Source organism: Callorhinchus milii, unplaced genomic scaffold, assembly GCF_018977255.1.
Source record: "Callorhinchus milii isolate IMCB2004 unplaced genomic scaffold, IMCB_Cmil_1.0 Scaffold27, whole genome shotgun sequence".
Lineage (NCBI taxonomy): Eukaryota > Metazoa > Chordata > Chondrichthyes > Chimaeriformes > Callorhinchidae > Callorhinchus > Callorhinchus milii.
In genome coordinates, this window is record NW_024704768.1 from 1,055,915 (window position 1) to 1,076,158 (window position 20,244).

Here is a 20,244-nt window from a genome sequence, read left to right on the forward strand (position 1 = left end):
ATTATGTACATTTTGGACAAAATGCAGCAGCCAAATGCGCACAGCGACGTCCACAGAAATGGTCGTAGATTGAAGTGACCAAATCATAGTTTCAAACACTTCACATGGTTTTACTGTAAAGTGAAGTGACTGCGCAAAACAATTTTATGGGCAGAATAATTCTTTGTAAAAGGACAAGTTGAACACGAGGTGCAACACGGTTTTGCACAAGAACTTGTAAGGCCCAACCACCAGCTCCTCTACTCTCGCTCCCCACCACTAGCCATCAACCTCACTCCCCAACGTCACCCCCACCCCAGCCTGACTCACCTCCATCTCCATCCTCTGACTGTCTCCCACAGACAAAAATGGAGGGGGGGGGAGGGGGGTATCGAGTGAGCAAGTGAGGGGGTGGTGGTTGGTGTTGGACGTGGTTTTATTTTAGGCTTTAATTTTGGTCACCGGCTCACATTTTTTTCCCTCAATAAGGGAGAGAGAGAGTTGGTGGACGATAAAATAAATTACATTTTGTTAAAAATAACAGCGTCAGCAGAAATTAAGATTAAAAAGGCAAATTGTGCGTGCGTCAATAACAGGCGAACCGTGCGGAGAGAGCGTCTGTCAGTCAGTCTGTCTGTCAATCAGGGACAAGTGGCGACTGGAGGTGGTGGTGACAGGCAGTCGGTCGGCCCTCAGGCCGTGCTCTGCTCAGGCGCGAGGGGGACAACACCCTCCTCGGGGGGCCCTGAGGGTTGAACTGGCCGCGGGCTGTCAGGGCCGTTAACGGGCAGCCCTTGGGCCGCTGCGTCAAGGGCGAGGCAGTGGTCTGCCTGAGGGTCAGCATCAAGTTCTGTTTGAGGGTCAGCGGCAGGGTTCGCGTGGGGTTCCAGGCCCTCGGCCGGGGTGTGGGCGTACGAGCCCCTCGAGCCCCCTTCTGGGTCCAATGTCGCTGCCGTGCTTCCCGGGGGTGGGTGGGAGCCGCCGGGGGCGGAAGCCGGTACGGGAGCCGTCCTGGTGGGAACTGGCGCCGAGAGGTGGTGGTGGTCGCCGTCGCCGCCGCCATCTTGCTGGCTCAGCAGGCGGAGCAGGCTGGAGCGGCCCAAGTCCTCCCCCTCCTCCTCCTTCATCCTGTCCATCTCCTCGGCCGACTGCAGGTGCAGGACGGCCGCCTCGTTCTCCAGGTGGTAACTCTCCGCAAACTCCCGGTAGTCCTGCACCTCGGGCTGGCCGGTGCCTCTGGCCTCGGCCGGGTAGAGCAGGGCCACCGCCGGGAGCGGCTTGTTCTTGTTCTCCAGCTCCAGCTTCATGATGGTGTGCAAGTAGTGAGTCCGCACGCGCAGAGGGTTGAACTCGATGCGGCCCGCTGTGTTGGCGCAGCCGTCCTGGGTGCAGCTGCAGGGGAAGGACATCCTGTCCACCTTTAAACAGAGGCACAGAGATTGGGGTCAAGAAAGGAATGGCTTTTGTGGTGACTTAAGAGACCCGACAGTGTTCCGCCGTAATCCCCCCACCGCTGCCTCCCCTGGCAGAAACGTGCATCTAATGGGAGTCCCTGTAGCGCAGTGGTCAGCGCGCACACCTCGCAAGTGAAGGGACCCGGGTTCGATTCCCGGTCAGGACAGGTTAAAACCTGAGGAAAGTTTCCTTACTCCACACGCCTCAGGTTACCCAGCAGCAAGTAGGAACCGATGGGCGGATCGCTTTTCCGGGGACAATAATCCCTCCCCCCAAAATGTAGTCACTCGATCCACGACTGTTTGTGGGGGATGCGGCTGTGCGCAATTAGCTGCCTGTTTCACCCCCAAAATGTACAGTAGATTCTGTGAAGCGCTTTGAGACGTCTTGAAGACGTGATAAGGCGCTGTATCAAATGGAAGGATTATTATTATTTCAGTCCGTTTAACTGTCCCTTGCATTCGACATCTGGCCCCGTTCATTCCCTCCTAAAAGGTCAGGTTGACTCTGGTTTAGGGGGTGGTCAGGAGAATGCTACACATTGTGTCTGACCTCCTTCCGTGCACACAAATTATTCACCACAGTCAAAGGTATTTGAGTCCTTGGCTATGGTGGATAATTTGTCTACCTTAACATGGTTCATATATAGGGCAGGCAAGAGAGAGAGAGAGGATAGGGTGGGAAGTCCAGTAAAAGGCAACTTGAAAAGTTCCAGAAGGAAATACTCACTGCACCAGTTACAGACTGACGTTTGCACCAGTACATATTAATACAGGGCAGTTAACCAATAAGTGGCATTTGGGGAAAGCTGCAAGCAAGTGACTGCAGTGTTCCTCCATCTAGAATGATAACGGTGTTAATAATTTGAAGACACTCAGAGAAATAAATAGTTTGTAGTCAGGGACGGAATTTGAGAAATTCTTCAGGAAGATTTCAAACCTGCACTTTGTAGGTAACAAAAGCAGTGGAAGCTTAAACCTTTAAGTAGGTTGTGTACATAGACCCCCCCACCAATTCCACTCCTGCATCTTTGCAACAACGACTTATATAGCACTTATACAGCCCCCTCCACGCAGGGCAGCATCTCACAGCGCTCAACAGGGTGGGGGGGCGGGGGGCGGGCGCGAAGGAACAGTCAATGAGGAAGGTCTTTAGATGGGACTTGAAAGAGGCAAGAGAGGGGGTGAGGCGGAGGGATTGCGAGATAGAGTTCCAGAGTGTTGGGGCAGAAATGTTGAATTGTTGACTTGTTAACTCACGTTTCCTGCTGACTCAGGAGCTGCACAGGCTGAAAATTAACCATGAACTTTTGTTCAAGCTAAATCTATCCATATCCACCTGGATTTAACATCAATCTTTCTTCACTTTTTTCACACAGCGAGTTGTTCGGATCTGGAATGCATTGCCTGAAAGGGGGTGGAAGCTGATTTGATAACAACTTTCAAGAGAGAAGTAGATAGATAATTGGGGGAGGTCAAGTCTGCAGGGCTATGGGGAGGGAGAGAGAGGGAGAGTGGGATTAATTTGAAAGCTCTTTCAAAGAGCCGGCACAGAAAGATGGGCCAAATGGCCTTCTTCTGTGCTGTATAATGATTCTATAATTTGGGAACTTCACCAGGAAGACTGAACAAGATGAAGGTGGGGAGGGCGGTAATATTTTCAATACTGTACTGAAGGAAAGCTGTGGTGGGGTTTAGTGCTTTCGTCCTAAATTACTGCAGGTACTGTGCATTTGTTGTGGATAATTGGGAGCTTGCACGATCAGTTCTACCCCTGGGAGTTTCGGTGATGTGCTAAACAGGCTGGTCAGCTATCAGCGATGCCTTTTGGATCATTGCCTGGCTTCAGTGCATCTCCTACAGTACCGGGTTAAGACCTCACTTACCTCATTTTTTTTTAAATAAGTCGACCTCGAAGGGTGAACGGCTGAGTGAGTGCATTAATTGTGATTTGAACTCAGACCCTTTATGTCCCGGGTCTGGTGCTCTACCATGTGAGCTACCAATGGAGGCGGTTAAACAAGATGGAAGCTGTGGAATCTTAGAACTAGAAATTATCATCCATACTGAGATCGGGCACCTGTCATTTTAAGAAAGCTGAGTAAGTCTCTCTTGAGCAGTATAGTCATTGTTTGGTTTCTGTTGGCTCTGAACGGTGACCTTACCTGGCATTTGATTCCCGCTTTGCTACAGGGGCAAACTTCGGGGTCACAGTAAAACCTACAGTCGCACCCGCACTCCTCCCGGGACGAGCGGATGGCACGCAGCTCATGTTTCTCCTCGGTATCAATCCTGTTGACGCCTGATGCACGTAATAAAGCTCTTCGTCTTTTTGTGGGTAGTGGTTGTAAAAAGAAATAGTCATCTACCTCAATATTGTCCACATCAATGTCCTCATCGGAAAGGTCTTCAATGGTGAGTACATTGGCTTCTTCGGAATCAATTGAACCGTTTTTGGTCAACTGTTGGGAGAGTTTTAGTGCAAGTTTAATAACCCTTGATTCTGATCCATCAAAGTTCAAGATTGATTCTGAACAAACAAAATGGAAACAAGAGAATTCATGGAAAGAAATGACCGAAGGAAAAAAAAGCTAAACTCACCTTCGTTTTGCGCGCATTGAGTTTTTCTTCCTTCAGGTGGTCGCGAAGCATCTCACGGTGAAGGTGTTCCTGCTCCTGGGCAAACTCACACAGTGTGTACCTGCGGATGCAGTTGTGACGCCGTGCCATCCCCAGCGAGCTGCCACCTTGGCTGGGCACACTGGTGAATCCTTGGCGACGGGTGAAGTAATACACGGTCACCTGGTCAAAGCGAACATTCTTGGATCTCATCCGTTTCTGCTTCTTCAAGATTGAAGTTGCTGTAATGAATTTTAAATCAGTGAATAACTTGCCCTCTACTGGGATCTGAATTCTAACTTTCCCCATCAGTCCCATCCCATCTCCAAAACGTCTCGACTCCTTTACCCATCTCTGGGGTCAGCTTGGCTCAGTTGATAGCACTTTGCCTCTGGGTCAGAAGGTTATGAGTTTATGACCCATGTCAGAACTTCGAGCACATAATCTAGGCTACGGTTGAACATAAATAGACCACGACATGAATGACAATTTACCTCAAGGATTGTTGGTTTGGATACTGGAAGACGCTACTTTCTATTTTTTAATAGTGTCACAGGATTTTTAATGTCTGTTTGTTAACCTTTGGATGTGATATCAGACCCGAGTCTCTGGGACTGCAGTGCAGTATCAGCCTGGACTGTGTGCTTAAAGTCCCAATTGGGGTTTGAACCCAGAACCTCCTCATCCAGAGGTGAGGGTACTACAGACTGAACCACGATGACAGCTCAATGTAGGTTGGTTTGGAATCAAGGAGCCAATTAGGGTATAAGCCAGTACAGCTCCCTGTTTTCCCCCAGTGTAACAAGTTGGTCACAAATAAAATTGGAACAGATACATCTCTCAACCTCCTTCCCTCCCACCTCCATGGTCTGTTGCACTGGGTTGTGTGAGAGGGAATTTTGTGATCTAAGCACGCAAGAGTAGGTGCTCATGTTTCTTCGTGTTGACACAAAAGCAGGCTGTTAATCCGAAGCCAGACACTTACGGCTCAGCTCCCTGGTGGTAGGTGGGTTGACACTGTCACAGCTGTCTGCACTGTCGCTGCTGCAGATATCATCGTCAGATTCCTTGGGTGAGGAACACACCGATGAACCATCGACCTCTTCGAACTTACGCTTCAGGCTCCCACTAACAGCCATGTCCATATCTGTTCAAATAATGGGAATGTGATGGGAACATCAGACATTGGTGTTCTAGTATACATACAGCATGTTTATCTTGCTACATAAACCGAAAAAATCTAATGGCTTTTAAACTAACGACTTGCATTTATCTCGCACCCCTCATGCAGGGTAGCGACCCGGAGCACTTGAGTCAGTATTATCCTATTAGCATTCCCCAGAGATAAAACTCCTAATCAAACTCAATGGGGCACGGTTTGCAGTGTTCCTTCCTATATATGTATTCAAAGGAATTCTCTGCTTTGTAATAGCATTAGGAATTGATTGGAGAAAACTATTGAATTTTTTTTTCAAAAGATCCACTTCTGTTTCTGGCTGTTTGAACATTTCCAGTATTCATGCTTTCAAGGTTGGCTGAAGTGAGCTGCCGTCATAGAAATGTCTGGTTTCTCTCAGCTGCATATTATAATTGTAATCCTTGCATTTGATAGAAGACCATTCACTCTGTTCTTCCAGACGTGAATATTGCTGATTATTCACAGATGCAAAACAGGTGCTAACAGATTCTGAATGAATCACATGCTTCTCTGCATCAGCCAATCTTATGTCCTGCGCTCAAGGTCTCCTTCAGAACATACCCTGAAAAATGATTCCTAAAGTATGAACATTAGTGAAAGTTTAAGTTTCCATCTTGGACAATTTAAGCATAACTGAGTGAACGAGAGGATATGAAGATAAGCTTCGGAGTTTGTTTTTCAAGCAAGCTAAACAAATAAAACATTGAATTTGATAGTGTCTAAATGTCAAATGTTTCAACATGTGATTACTGCTAATAATAATCCTTGCATTTGATACAGTGCCTTATCACGTCTTTGAGACATCTCAAAACTGCTTCACAGAATATACTGTAAAGTGAACAGACTGTATATTTTCTGGGGGAAATATTTACTATCAAGTGACCATATTTGTGGACAAATTCAGCAATCACAGCTAGATTCCAGAAACAGCTTTGAAGTCAATTTTTCTGGAGGATTGTTCACCAGGAGAAACATCCTCTCTCTTCAGATGATGTCATGGAAGTTTCAATGTCCCAACACGCAGATGGGGCCTCAGATTAAAGTGTCATCCAGAGGACGGCACCTCAGACAATGAGTGCTCCCCCAGTACTGCACGGCTCAGCCAAAACCTGTCCCCAATGTGGGCCACATTTCCAACGTTGGCTTTCCAAAGTGAACACAATATAATGTGAATATTCTGTAAGTCTATATCTGTAAGTCACATGCACCAACTCCACTCCAGTGCAAAACTGAGCACAACAGAGAGAGAGAGAGGTACTGAGCACTGCTGTCCATTTATTTAGAGCTGCAAAGCCTCAGGGGTGCACTTTGGGTAACTAGAGCCCAGACTATGAACCCAAAGTCCCAATTGGAGGTGAATCCCACAGCCTCTTAAAGCTGAGGTGAAGGTACTGCCAACTGAGCGGAGCTAACACCTTGCGCTGGTGCAGACTCGCTACCGCATTATTATGCAAATGTTTCTAAAGGCATCTGGTGTAGGGAAAGGCAGAAAAGGAGCTATTTTTAAAATCAGCAACAGATTGGGGACAGGTGTCACGGTAGCAATGCGGCACAGGATCGTTTCAAACACTGAAAGTACAATTGGTCGTTGCCCTATTTATAGTTGCTGGCGCTCTGCTGCGGGAAACAAGCAGCAGAATGTGGGGTAAAAGCACTTATGAAGGCAGCAGGAGCCTATTTCCTTGGTACGGTTACAAGGGGCAATAGTAATAACCTTTGCATTTGACACAGCGCATGTTTTTGAGACATCTCAAAGTGCTTCACAGAACATACTGTAAAGTGTAGTGACTGTATGTTTTGTGGGCGAAACACAGCAGCCACAGCAGTGTCCCCACAAACAGTCATGGATTGAGTGACCAAATTATTTTGCTTTTTTTAAAAAAAGGTATTATTACCCCCGGAAAAGTGATCCGCCAATCATCTAACAACCGGGTTCCTACGCACTGCTCAGTGAATAGAGATGTGTAGAGTAAGGAAATTTGCCCAACGTTTCGTTTTAAGCATTCTATCCTCTGCATTCGCACAACCAAAATGTGGGTGTGTTCATCACACTCCAATCTTGAAATCTGAAAGCGTAAACCTCACCAACAACCATCAGTTTCCATGGGAACATTCAACCACAGAGTGCGTACATATCTGCCACATCCCTTTCCAGTTTGCCTGCCCTTACTTCACTGTGGGTCGTGCCACAATTATGTAAATCTACAGTTGAAATTGCTCTGATTTCAAACACTGCTTTGTTAATTTAATTTAATCAAAAAAGGTAGGCCTGGGAGCAGAGGTGTGCTTTGGATGCTGTCTATATCTTGTCACCCTCCAGCTCTTGTGAGGCCTGCTGCCGTCCCGGGCAGGTCACAATGCTGATACAGCAAGAAGACAGGGTTCTGAATGGTTAGCTCCAGTGAGGAACTTAGTGCCAGCAAAGGCTCAATGGGCTGAACGGCCTCTTGTGCTGTGATTTCTATGATTCTGTGTAAACTGACAAAGGCAGCGGTGCTCTGGGGAAAAAGAACTGCCGTGAATGTGGAGAAACCTCACCCTCTGCCCTCCCCAAGAGAGATCCCATCTTGCGCATGTCAAACAGCCACCTGTACCCAATGTTTTACTGCTTTGCTCCACCGCAACTAATGACTAGTGCTGGGCGAGATGCCAAAAGCGATGCCGAGCCCCACTTACTGGAATGGAGGCCAAACATGATTGGATCCGGGTGCATCTTTCCCTGCTTTGCAGGTGTCCCACAAGCTGTGGTTTGACTGGCACAATGAAGAGTAGATCGGGAAGAAAACATGAGCTTCTCCCCACAAGAGAGATTCGGATGAAGAAGGCTCTTCAGCCCATTTGATCTCATCCTTCCCAGGTACTCAGACTGCAAAAGTGCAACACTTATACCATCTAATTCATTTGGTCAGACACCCGACTATTGTCATTGCCAGCTGTTTCTTCACTGAAACAACAATTTGCATTTATATAGCACCCTCGACTCCAGATGGCATCTCAGAGCCCTTGGTTAAAACACTAGTTTAAGAAAGTCTCCCCCCTCACCCATATCCCAACTCACGTGAACACTGAGCCCAGGTAGTTCTGCATCTCATAACACACAAAAAACATTAGAACTTGGAAACTTTTCTAAAAATAACCCTCCATTAATTCAGAAAAATGCACGACAGATGCAATCACTGTGAATAAATTAGAATTTGAATACTGCTATTATTAAATTGTTGCATTTTGCATTTGATATACCACATTATCATGTCTTTGTAACACCCCAAAGCAATCCCCAAGATATACTGTAAAGTGTAGTGACTGTATTTTGTGGCTGAAATGCAGCAACCAATTACACACAGCAATATCATCACACAAACAGTCGTGGATTGTCCAAATTATTAGTTTTTTGAAGGGATTATTACCTCCGGAAAGCGAACCACCAATCGACTAGCAAGAGGGTTCCTACTTACTCCACATGCCTCTGTTTACCTAGCAGTAAGGAAACTTGTCTAAGGATTCGCCCTGACCTGCCATTTAGCTCATAAACTAAGGCTGAGTTTCAAGAATCTCCTATCTTATATTTTAAGTCTAAAACTAGGCAGAATTCAGGCCTCAAGGTCCTTTAGTCTGCTGGAATGAAATCCACACACAATAAGCTGCTGTGAACCAATTAGAAATCCATTTCCATCTACCACCATTTTGTACCATCTCCAGGTACTCGGTTTGTGGCTATAAATAATCTTTGTATTTAAAACAGCACTTGGAACTCCAAAATATTCCCAAGGTGCTTCAAAAGGTAATTTCTGTGAAGCACAGTGACTGCCATTCTCCCACACAGCAAGGTCCTTCAAAAATCCGCAAAGTGAAAGAATCATTAACACCATGAGGTGTTCCTCACCAGAATAACTATTATTATTCTGGTTACCTTAATATACCTCTGCACAGTCAGTCCCGCCTGAGCACCTCTCAACCAAGTTAAGTTCTCATTAACTTGGCCTCAATTGGGACCAACATTGGGACATTATGGGAATGAAGTGAAGCAACACCATCAACAACTAACATTTGCTTGAAGCAGACCTGCAGCTACAGGACTAAGCATTAAAAGGCTTGATGGAGCTGTGCCCCAACACAGTATGTCACGATTTGATTGAGGAACACAGGAACAACAGTCAGCCCACTGAATCTACAAATAGTAATCCTTGCATTTGATACAGCCCCTTATCAAATCTTCGAGACGTCTCAAAGCGCTTCACAGGATACACTGTAAAATGAATTGACTGTATATTTGTGGGCGAAATGCGGCAGCCAATTGCGCACAGCAATGCCCCACAAACAGTCGTGGATTGTGTGACCCAATATATAAATATATTTTTGAAGGAATTATTATCCCCGGAAAAAGATCCGCCAATGACTAACACTTGCGTTCCTACTTACTGCTAGGTAAACGGAGGCGTGTGTGTGGAGTAAGGAAACTTGCCAGGGAATTAAACCCAGGTTCTCTGGCTTGCGAGGTGAGTGCTCTAACCACTAAGCTACAGGAATCTGCTCTGCCAGCCCATATCAGGGAAGATTTTATAATCCCATCTCCCTTACTTATGATGAATACATCTCCCTGCCTTTTAAACATGTAATCAATACTGCCTTTCCTAGGCTTCCGGGAAAGCACTGTTTATATTTTCTATCAGATTGAGGGCAGCCTTGTTTAGGATCCCACTGCCTGAGGGAATAGCGTTTCCATTATCCAACCTGGCAAATTCACCCTCATTATCTTAAATATCTTTATTCTGATCTGAGGACATCAAAAGGGGATGCTGACATCAGGAGGCCACGCCCGAGAACCAGAGGCAATCGATGGAAGATCTTTTTGTCAAAGTTTTTGCTTGAGGTAATGGATTAAAAATAGCCCATTACTCAAAGGGCAAAATGATAGCTTCACAGTATTGACTCAATTCAGACCAGCTGTCTACTTAAGGCACATTTGCATCTTGCTCCCACAGTCAGGAGTACTTTGCTGGTTCATTCACATTGCTGGTGCAAGGGAACAACTCTAAAAACAGCAAGAATGCTTTTGCATTGCTTTGCAATGAGGATTCCTCTGTAGCCTTGTGTCCTGAGAACATGGAGTTAAGTATTCTTATAATTTGCCCACAAAATAATCAACCACTTTACAGTATATTCTGTAAAGCCTTTTGAGACGTCTCGAAGACGTGATAAGGCGTTGTATCACATGCAAGGATTATTATTATTCTATACCAGGCTGGTGTCAAAGGTTCATCTCGCTCCATTTAAATATATATAACACGCACACGTCAAGTTGTGGGCAGAGAGAATTGGGGATGAATTACTTTCTGGTGATGATGCAGCGCTCCTGCCCCCGAGTCAGTTGATGTTAAAATGGAGCTAGTCAGTCAGCAATTACCTGCTGTGGAGGCGGAAGGGCTTGTGTATTACCAGCAAGCGTGTCAGGTCTTCACAAACACCTCCACAGCCGCGAGCAGGTAGGAAATTCTGAACCTTTCTAAATGGCATCTTGTTCATAGACTCCCATGTTGTCATAACAGAAGAACAAGGAGGTGGGTGCTAGTTACGATGATCTAAATCAGGGGGGGGGGGGTCCAACCTGTTGGCTGCCACGGGCTGGATTCCCTATTTGAGAAAGGTTTGGAGGCCGCATAAGCAATATTTTGTATTTCCCTTCCAGAAACATAACAACATTTAATAATAATCCCTCCAAAAAAACAAAATAATAAAATTGGTCATTTTCAATCTACGACTGTTTGTGGGACATTGCTGTGCGCAATTGGCTGCCGCGTTCGCCCACAAATATACAGTCAATTCACTTTATGGTATATTCTGTGAAGCGCTTTGGGACGTTGAGAAGACGTGAAAAGCGCTATATCAAAAGGATTATTATTATTATTATAACATTTACACAGCACCTTTTTCATGTTGGAAGGACATCTCAAAGCACTCGACACTGCAAACTGGGCACCTGAGCTGGGGGTGGGAGCCGAGGGAGGCGGGATGGGGAGGGGAAAAGATGACCGAAGTCATGGCCAAAGAGTCAGGTCATGACTTTCCTTGAGAGGGGCGGGAGGGAGGGAGCGAGTTGGAGGGACTCTAGGAATGGAACTCCAGAGAGCGGAGGGATTATTACCCTCGGAAAAGCGAGCCGACAATTAACTAACAACTGGGTTCCTACTTACTGCTAGGTAAACAAAGGCGTGTGGAGTAGGGAAACTTGCCCAACAATTTGACTTACCTGGGAATTGAACCCAGGTCGTCTCTCTTGCGAGGCGAGTGCTCTAACCATTGAGCTACAGGACTCCAAGATGATATTCACAGGGCACAGCTCATGGGTTTTGATAATCACTTATTTGTGCTCATTGAAGCTTACACATCTTGTAACACAATCTGTTCACTTCAGCAAATGGAGGCAGCCCTTCCATGCAGCCAGGACCAAACACCAGAGGCATCGCTGTGACTGAGTTAGACAGAATCACCTCTCCTGATCTCCCCAAAGTGGAGGGGGGAAAAAAATCTATTCAACTCCAATTGCAATGCAAAACACTTTGGGTTAAAGAAAAACCAGAGGCCTGAAACACCACTAGTTGTGTCCTGGAAAATTATTTGGTTTTAGATTTTTAAAATTAGGAAGAAAGTTGTTGAATTCCCTCTTGGACGCCGCGTTTCTTAGGGTTTTTTTTTAAAACCTGCAATTCTCAAAAAGAAACCGGCTTTCAAAATTAACACCGATTTCAAGATTGGTCGACAATTCTGCAAATTCTTAAATCGCAGAAGAAACAAGTGTCCCAACTGAGAGTAGGTGCAATTTCAGGCCTCGAGGAATCTTACGGGCGAGGCACAGCAAGCTGTGGGTAACCTAAATAGCATTTGGAGTCTTATTTTGCATATTGTTAGCAAGCGTGTCAGGTCTTCTCAAACACCTCTACAGCGAAGTGCCGGTAGGAAGGTCTCCTCTTGATCCCAACCGCCAGCTCGGGTTCGGATCCCTGATTGTCTAGCCCTTTGGGATGTCCTCATGACGTGAAAGGCGCTGGGTAAATGTAATTTGTTGTTGTTGTTGGATACTCTTTGGTTCATTTGATGAGACTCTTAACCAGACACCTCCATCTCATCAAGGTCCCAACCTTGCCCTCTTTCTGGATATGGTGAACATTCTGGGATACGGTGCCCTTTGCTCCTAGTGTTAAGGTGGAGGTGTTTTGCATGGTATGTGGTTTTTCAGCTGTTGGTATATTTATACATACTATTCTTGTTATAAAGACTATAAATAAGTGAGCTCCATACCAAATGCTATGATTCATAAAGAAAGATTTGCATCATATAACACCTAACGTGTCAAAATATTTCGAAGTGCTTCCAGTCATTATTAGAAAGTGCAGGGACTGTTTTTAATGTGCCAAAGTTCACAAGGTTCCGGGCTTTAAACTCTGCTCTGTTTTAGGAACGGCAAAAAAAAAAAAGCTAAAAGGTTCAAAAAAAACTATTTACTTCAACGTTTTTTAAAAAAAGAGAGAAAGTGCAGATCATATTCTCCAGGGATGCGTCTTAAAAGAATTACTGAGTCAGACAGCACAAGGCGGCTCAATGAGAGATAATCAGGGCATTTTTATAATTAAAAAAAACCTTGTATTTGATACAGCGCCTTATCACGTCTTTGAGACATCTCAAAGCCCTTCACTGTATATTTTGAGAACAAAATGCAGCAGTGAATTGCACACAGCAGTCTCACAAACAATTGTGGATAGAGTGACCAAAGTATTATTATATATTTTTTTGAATGGATTATTACCCCCAGGAAGCAATCCGTCAACCGACTGACAACGCGGTTCCTACCTGCTACTATCTGTGATTGTATTTCTCTTCTCTGCTAGTGTCCTTCCTGGCATCCACTGCCTAAATGTCAGATGTGGTTGTGCAAGTGCCTTCAGTAATTCATGCTGCTACACTGCCATTCAGTGTGGGTAAGTCTGGACAGTGTGAGGCATGAGGCATACTAGATCCAACCATTCTCTGGCCACACGTGCAGCTGCAATCTCTACATAGTGATGAGGACTGGGAATCCTGGTGAATTTCTCTCTCATCACCACCCCCAACAGCCAAATCCAGCAACGCTGAAACCAATTGTAACCTCAGCTCGAAATCGGCTGGTTCAGAGTAGAACAAACATCACAGCTCAATACAGTAAAACCCTCACCCACTCCTGCCATTGGTGGGGTCAGGACATTTCAATTAAGCTTCCTCATACTCTTTCTGACTCCCAGACAGACCTGTTGAGAAAATCGTTACTTACTGCTTTAGCGTAACTAATCACTTTGAGACAGGAGTAGACCCGGAGTAGACTAGCCATCCATCCAACTTCCCAAAAGATTCCTTCGACACATCCATCTCACCATCTAACAAGCCTGAGTTGAGGAAGGGAGGGATGGGTGGATAAGAGGTATAGAGAGATACCGATACACCAAACCGTTGTTAATATTTCTCCTAATTCTATGTAAATTGTATAGTCCTCTGAAAAGGATTCCACGAGTGGGACACAACTTCAACACATTACAACCTGGTTCAACTTCCGCTCACTACAATACAAAATTACTTTTGTGTAGCATCTTTCACGTCGGGAAGACATCCCAAGGCGCTAGACAGTCAGGGGTTTGGACCCGAGCGGGTGGGCGGTGGAGGAGGTTGGGATCAGGGAGGGTGGAGAGCAAGGAGGGTCACTGAAGGTCCAGTCAAAGAGGAGCGTCTTAAGACTTGCCTTGAAGGAGGCAAAAGAGAGAACGAGGCGAAGGAAGCTGAAGGCTCAACCGACGATGGTGGGGTGGGCCGGGCGAGGGATGTGGCCAGAGCCTGCTGAGCAGAGGGATCGGACAGGTCACTAGACACGTAAAGCAATGACATTCATGTGCTCAAAGCTTCAGAAAGTCCATCCTTACTACATGCACACGTGTTTGCCTCTGATATGTGCAGTGCCATTAACTGTTGCTCAATGTTTGGACGATCAGCTGCATCCTCTCAACACGTTGTTACTACCATGGAGTGTACCAGAGAAATAATGAATACGGGACATGTGATTGTCTCTTCCCCCACCCCCCACACACATACAAGAGGGGCAAGAGGAAATGAGGAGCTCACATCAACCATCTCCAGATTCTTGTCACAGAATCAAATCGATAGGGATGGAACAGCTGATCCCCATACAAAACAATGCATGGTGAAGGACATAGAAACTGTAATTTACATTTTTTTAACAACAAAATACAAAGCTGTTGAGAGGCCACCTGGGAGCACTTTCATCCTGGCAGGGGCTTGGGATTCAAGCCCTCTCCTCAGGCTGAGGGGGCACCATTTTGTCAGAAGTGCCACTTTCAACCGAACCCACGGTCCCATCCACTTCTGGTAACGTTAAATATTTGTACGTTACTACATGAAAGAAGGGCAGAAAATTCTCTCGACACCCTGGCCAATATTCACCCCATCCCCAAAAAAAATGAATTGACCAACAACAACTTGGATTTATATAGCGACCTCCACACCGGACAGTGTCTCAGAGCACTTTACAGTAACGGATCCCGGGACCGCGCCAGGGAGAGGGGGGGTAGCCAGGGGGGGGTAGCCAGGGGGAGGGGGTAGCCAGGGGGAAGCCAGGGGGAGGGGGGAGCCAGGGGGGGGGGGAGCCAGGGGGAGGGGGGAGCCAGGGGGAGGGGGGGGGAGCCAGGGGGAGGGGGGGTGGAAGGTGACCAAAGGCGCAGTCGAAAAGGTCTTCAGCAGAGACCTGAAAATGGGAAGGGAGGAAGTGAGACGAAGGCAGTTCCAGAGCCTCGGGGTGTAGTGGCTGAAGGGACGGCCGCCGAGGGTGGAGCGGAGAACTCGGGGGACGAGGAGGAGGTCAGACCCGGAGGAACAAAGGCAACGGGTACTGTGCTGAGAAGAGAGGAGGTCAGAGAGGTCGGGGGGTGCAGAGGAGTGGAGGGACTTGAAGACAAGGGTGAGGATCTTGAAATCAACCATTTACCTGATTGCAGTGCGAAAGCTTTTCTGCCACTGAACATTATATTTTAAAGTAATGCACCGTAGAAGCATTTCAAGACATTTTGCTGTGGTAAGCCACTGTATCGATTGTAATAAAAAGGGTTAAATTCTGAGAACAGGTTACATAAAATTAATCTGTATTCCCTTGAGTTTAGAAGGCTAAGGGGTGATCTAATTGAGGTTTTTAAAATAATGAACGGATTCGACAGGGTAGATACAGAGAAACTATACCCTCTGGTGGGGAATCCAGAACAAGGGGGGCATCATCTTAAAATAAGAACAGGCCATTTAAGAGTGAAATCAGGGGCAGGTTTTCACCCAAAGCGGAGTGGGAATCTGGAACTCTCTCTCCTCCAAAAGATCAGTGGATCCATTCAAATTTTCAAGACTGGGGTGGATAGATATTTGTTAGGTCAGGGTATCGGGGGATATGGGACAAGGGTGGGCAATTGGAGTTGAGATACAAATCAGCCCTGATCTTATAGAATGGTGGAACAGACTAAAGGACTGAATGGCCTCCTCCTTTTCCTATGTTCCTATAAGCATTACTGTTCCACCTTCAGGCAGTTATTCAGACAAAACAATGGGATGTGATGCACCAGATTCTGAATGAGTTATTACCAGCCAGCAATTTGATTTAGGATGTATATATATATATATAAATACAAGTCTTTCGTGCTTTCCAATCCTTGAATGGCTGTGCATTCACACCATATTTTCTAAATAAATCTCCTCTCAATTTTTTTTCCCTTTTTAGATTGACTGACAAGTTTGAACACTACATTGAAGATTAAGAGAGTGCAGCATAGTTGTAAGGATTATGGAGTCCTGTAGCACAGTGCTTAGAGCACCCGCCTCGCAAACGAGAGGACCTAGGTTTGATTTCCAGATAGGGCAAAACGTTTGGCAAGTTTCCTGACTCCACACGCCTCTGTTTACCTAAGCAGTAAGTCGGAAGCCAGTTGTTAGTTGATTGGCAGATCGCTTTTCTGGGGCTGATAATCCCTTAAAAAAAAATAATAATTTGGTCATTCAATCCACAACGGTCTGTGGGACACTGCTGTGCGCAATTGGCTGCCGCATTTCGCCCACAGCAAATTTATTTTACAGCAAATATTCTGTGAAGAGCTAGAGCCAACTGTGAAGCTGTGAGGCATCTCGAAGATGTGATCAGGGATTATATCAAGTGCAAGGATTATTATTATTATATATGCCTTAGATTTGGGTTGTATCCATTTTGTCTAATGTAACAATGTTATGGCGGTAAACTGCCCCCCCCGGGTAGAAATTCACTTCAGTATAAACAAGCTTAACAAGGATATTCTGTTCACATTTTTAAAACAAAACACATATCAGCTTTACACCTGAACAGTCAAGTTAAAATTTGCAAAATTCAGTTATTCTTGGAGGAATGTTACAGTGCTGAAGGAGGCCATTGGACTGAATGCGCCCGCGTCGGCTCTCCATTCATAGGCATTATATAAATATTGGTTATATTGAAAAAAAATCAGTCACTCACTTCGCATTTGCCTACAAAATATAGCCACTACAATTTACAATGAATAATCCTGTGAAGCACTTTGAGATGTGCTCCTAACCTGAAAAGCAGTGTATTAAATGCAAAGATCATTATTATATAGTGGAGGATTGGAAATGTACACAACTCATCCCAATGTTACAATCGCTATATACGGAATCGCTCCAAAACAGCTATGTAACCAGTGTACACCTCTCCCCACATCACATTCATTGACTTATTTGCTGTAAAGCTGATTTCTGACAGGAATAACATTCATTCCATTCGAGTTACATTCCAAGAAATACAAATACAGTAACAAATTTGTAACAGTCTAAGAATTGATTGATGGTGTGTGGGCAGGTGTGTGTCTGTGTGTGTGTGTGAGGGTGTGTGTGTGGGCAGGTGTGTGTCTTTGTGTGTGTGTGAGTGTGTGTGGGAAGGTGTGTGTGTGTGTGAGAGTGTGTGTGTGGGCAGGTGTGTGTGTGTGTGTGTGTGGGCAGGTGTGTGTCTGTGTGTGTGTGTGAGGGCAGGTGTGTGTCTGTGTGTGTGTGTGTGTGTGAGGGCAGGTGTGTGTCTGTGTGTGTGTGTGTTTGTCTGTCTGTCTGTGTGTCAGTGTCTGTCTGTCTGTCTGTCTGTGTGTGTCTGTCTGTGTGTGTGTCTGTCTGTCTGTGTGTCTGTCTGTCTGTGTGTCTGTCTGTCTGTGTGTCTGTCTGTCTGTCTGTCTGTCTGTCTGTCTGTTGTCTGTCTGTCTGTGTGTCTGTCTGTCTGTGTGTCTGTCTGTCTGTGTCTGTCTGTCTGTCTGTCTGTCTGTCTGTCTGTCTGTCTGTCTGTCTGTCTGTCTGTCTGTCTGTCTGTCTCTGTGTCTGTCTGTCTCTGTGTCTGTCTGTCTCTGTGTCTGTCTGTCTGTCTGTCTGTCTGTCTGTCTGTCTGTCTGTCTGTCTGTCTGTCTGTCTGTCTGTCTGTCTGTCTGTTCTGTCTGTCTCTGTGGCTCTCTGTCTCTGGTCTGTCTGTCTCTGGTCTGTCTGTCCTGTCTGTCTGTCTCTGTGTCTGTCTGTCTTGTCTGTCTGTCTCTGTGTCTGTCTGTCTCTCTGTCTGTCTGTCTCTGTGTCTGTCTCTGTGTCTGTCTCTGTGTCTGTCTGTGTCTGTCTGTGTCTGTCTCTGTGTCTGTCTGTGTCTGTCTCTGTGTCTGTCTGTGTCTGTCTGTGTGTCTGTCTGTGTGTCTGTGTGTCTGTGTGTATATATGTATAATACGTAGATATAAAATTATACATCTTTAAAATCTCAGGATTGCGGGTTTCTATTAAACAATCACAGTGGAGAAATCTAGACATTCATTCATAGATAAGTAGGAGATCAGTGAAGCATTTCACCCACAAAATACACAGTCAATTCACTTTACAGTGTATTCTGTGAAGCGCTTTGAGACGTCTCGAAGACGTGATATATCAAACCCAAGGATTAGTATTATTATTAATCTCCACTCTAACACTGGAGAAAATATAGAATTTTACAGCACAGAAGGCGGCCATCGGTCTGTACCGTCTGTCTGAACATTTAGTCCCACTCTCTGCCTTTAGAGGTTTTGTTATTCGCTAAATATCAGTATAATGGCATTGGACACAACGCACTGAGACAGACGCGCGTTGTACTGAGGACCGGCGGTGACTCTTGATACTCGCGAACTGAGAGCTGAGGAATAAAGGTCAGACTCGCGGAACTGTGGAGGAGGTATTTAACAACGATTCCACCAACTGATCACCGCTTCTGACGAACATCTACCGGTGACTTTCCCGGAAAACGCATCATAAGCCGGAGCTGGGGGGGGGGGGGGGGGGGGGGGGGGGGGGGGGGGGGGGGGGGGGGGGGCTGGGGGGGGGGGGGAGGCTGGGGGGGGGCTGGGGGGGAGCGGGCTGGGGGGGGAGGCTGGGGGGGGGGGGAGGCGGGGGGGGGCTGAGGGGGGGAGCCGGGGCTGGGGGGGGGGGGGGGGGGGGGGGCGGGGGGGGGGAGCCGGGGGGGCTGGAGGGGGGGGGAGCCGGGGGGGCTGGAGGGGGGGGAGCGGGGGGGGGGGGGGGGGGGAGCCGGGGGGGGGGCGGGGGGGGAGGGGGGGGGGGGGGGGGGGGGGGGGGGGGGGGGGGAGCCGGGGGGGGGGGGGGGGGGGGGGGGGGGGGGGGTCGGGGGGGGGGGGCCCGGGGGGGGGGGGGGGGAGCCGGGGGGGTGGGGGGGGGGCGGGCTGGGGGGGGGGAGCCGGGCTGGGGGGGGGAGCCGGGGGGGGCTGGGAGCGGGTGGGGGGGGGGAGCCGGGGGGGGCTGGGGGGGGGCCGGGGGGGCTGGGGGGGGGGAGCCGGGGGGGGGCTGGGGGGGGGAGCCGGGGGGCTGGGCTGGGGGGGGGAGCCGGGGGGGGCTGGGTGGGGAGCCGGGGGGGCTGGGCTGGGGGGGGAGCCGGGGGGGGGCTGGGCTGGGGGGGGGGAGCCGGGGGGCTGGGCTGGGGGAGCCGGGGGGGGGCTGGGCTGGGGGAGCGGGGGGGGCTGGGCGGGGGGGGGGAGCCGGGGGGCTGGGCTGGGGGGGGGGGGAGCCGGGGGGGCTGGGGGGGTGAGCCGGGGGGGGCTGGGCTGGGGGGGGGGTTTAACCTCTCAGCCCCGAGTAAAACAGGGATCTGCAGTCCCACTGAGCAACAATGTCATCCCAGAACACACACGAAACAGAACAAGAATTCCGTACCTTGAACGAGGATTCTGTCAGTGGATTCCTTCCTATTTCAGGGCTGTTATCAAAGGGTTTAAATGGCGCTCGACTCGGGGCGGATCCTCCCCCACACACTCACTCACTCACACACTCACACTCACTCACACACTCACTCACTCACACAGACACTCAGTCGCCTTTTTCTTTAACCAAAAAAAAACTCGATTTCTGTGGGTTGGAGAGAGGGGAAAAACATGTGCATTAATGAAACTGTTCCCCTTCTTTTTCTGCAGAGGGAAGGGGGGGTGTGGGGGGGAGGAGGGGGGAGGGAGGAGACCGCTGAAGCCCCTCAGTGGTGTTGGGGAGAGGAAACGCGGCTCTCACCCGCACACCCGAGTCTGTAACAATGGACTCGGCGTTTCACATAGAGAGTACTTATAGACCGGCGTCACCCCCCTCCCCCGCCTCTCCCCGCCCCCCCCCCCCCCCCCCCCCCCCCCCCCCCTCCCCCCCCCCCCCCCCCCCCCCCCCCCGCCTCTCCCCGCCCCCCCCCCCTCTCCCCCCCCCCCTCCCCCCCCCCCGGCAAGGCGCCTGCGTGCACAAAGCCAGACCAGGAATCCTGGGATTTGTGGTCCTGTGACACCTTAGTTTTATTGCTACAAAATGTTCCTGTAAACAAAAAAGTAAACAAATAAACAAACCCCCCCCCCCCTCCCCGGGGGTGAGCCCCGCGGCGGCTCCTGTGAGGCGCTGTCG

At 48.1% G+C, this 20,244-nt stretch overlaps 1 protein-coding gene across 4 annotated transcripts; it reads right to left on the reverse strand.

Moving 5' to 3' along the window:
• Positions 1-374: 374 nt before the first annotated feature.
• LOC103189975 (cysteine/serine-rich nuclear protein 2) lies at positions 375-19,651 on the reverse strand. 4 transcript variants are annotated; one of them, XM_042344389.1, is made up of 6 exons: positions 19,525-19,651; positions 13,553-13,664; positions 5,038-5,199; positions 4,035-4,294; positions 3,803-3,895; positions 375-1,397 (listed from the first exon to the last, which is right to left on the reverse strand). In XM_042344389.1, exons 3-6 carry the CDS (start codon positions 5,195-5,197, stop codon positions 672-674), a joined length of 1,239 nt encoding a protein of 412 aa, XP_042200323.1. In that variant the 5' UTR covers positions 5,198-5,199; positions 13,553-13,664; positions 19,525-19,651; the 3' UTR covers positions 375-671. The 4 variants fall into 4 exon arrangements, with proteins under 4 accessions (XP_042200323.1, XP_042200321.1, XP_042200322.1 ...); XM_042344387.1 differs by having other exon boundaries at positions 3,599-3,895; XM_042344388.1 differs by lacking the exon at positions 13,553-13,664 and having other exon boundaries at positions 3,599-3,895.
• Between the last annotated feature and the right edge of the window lie 593 nt (positions 19,652-20,244).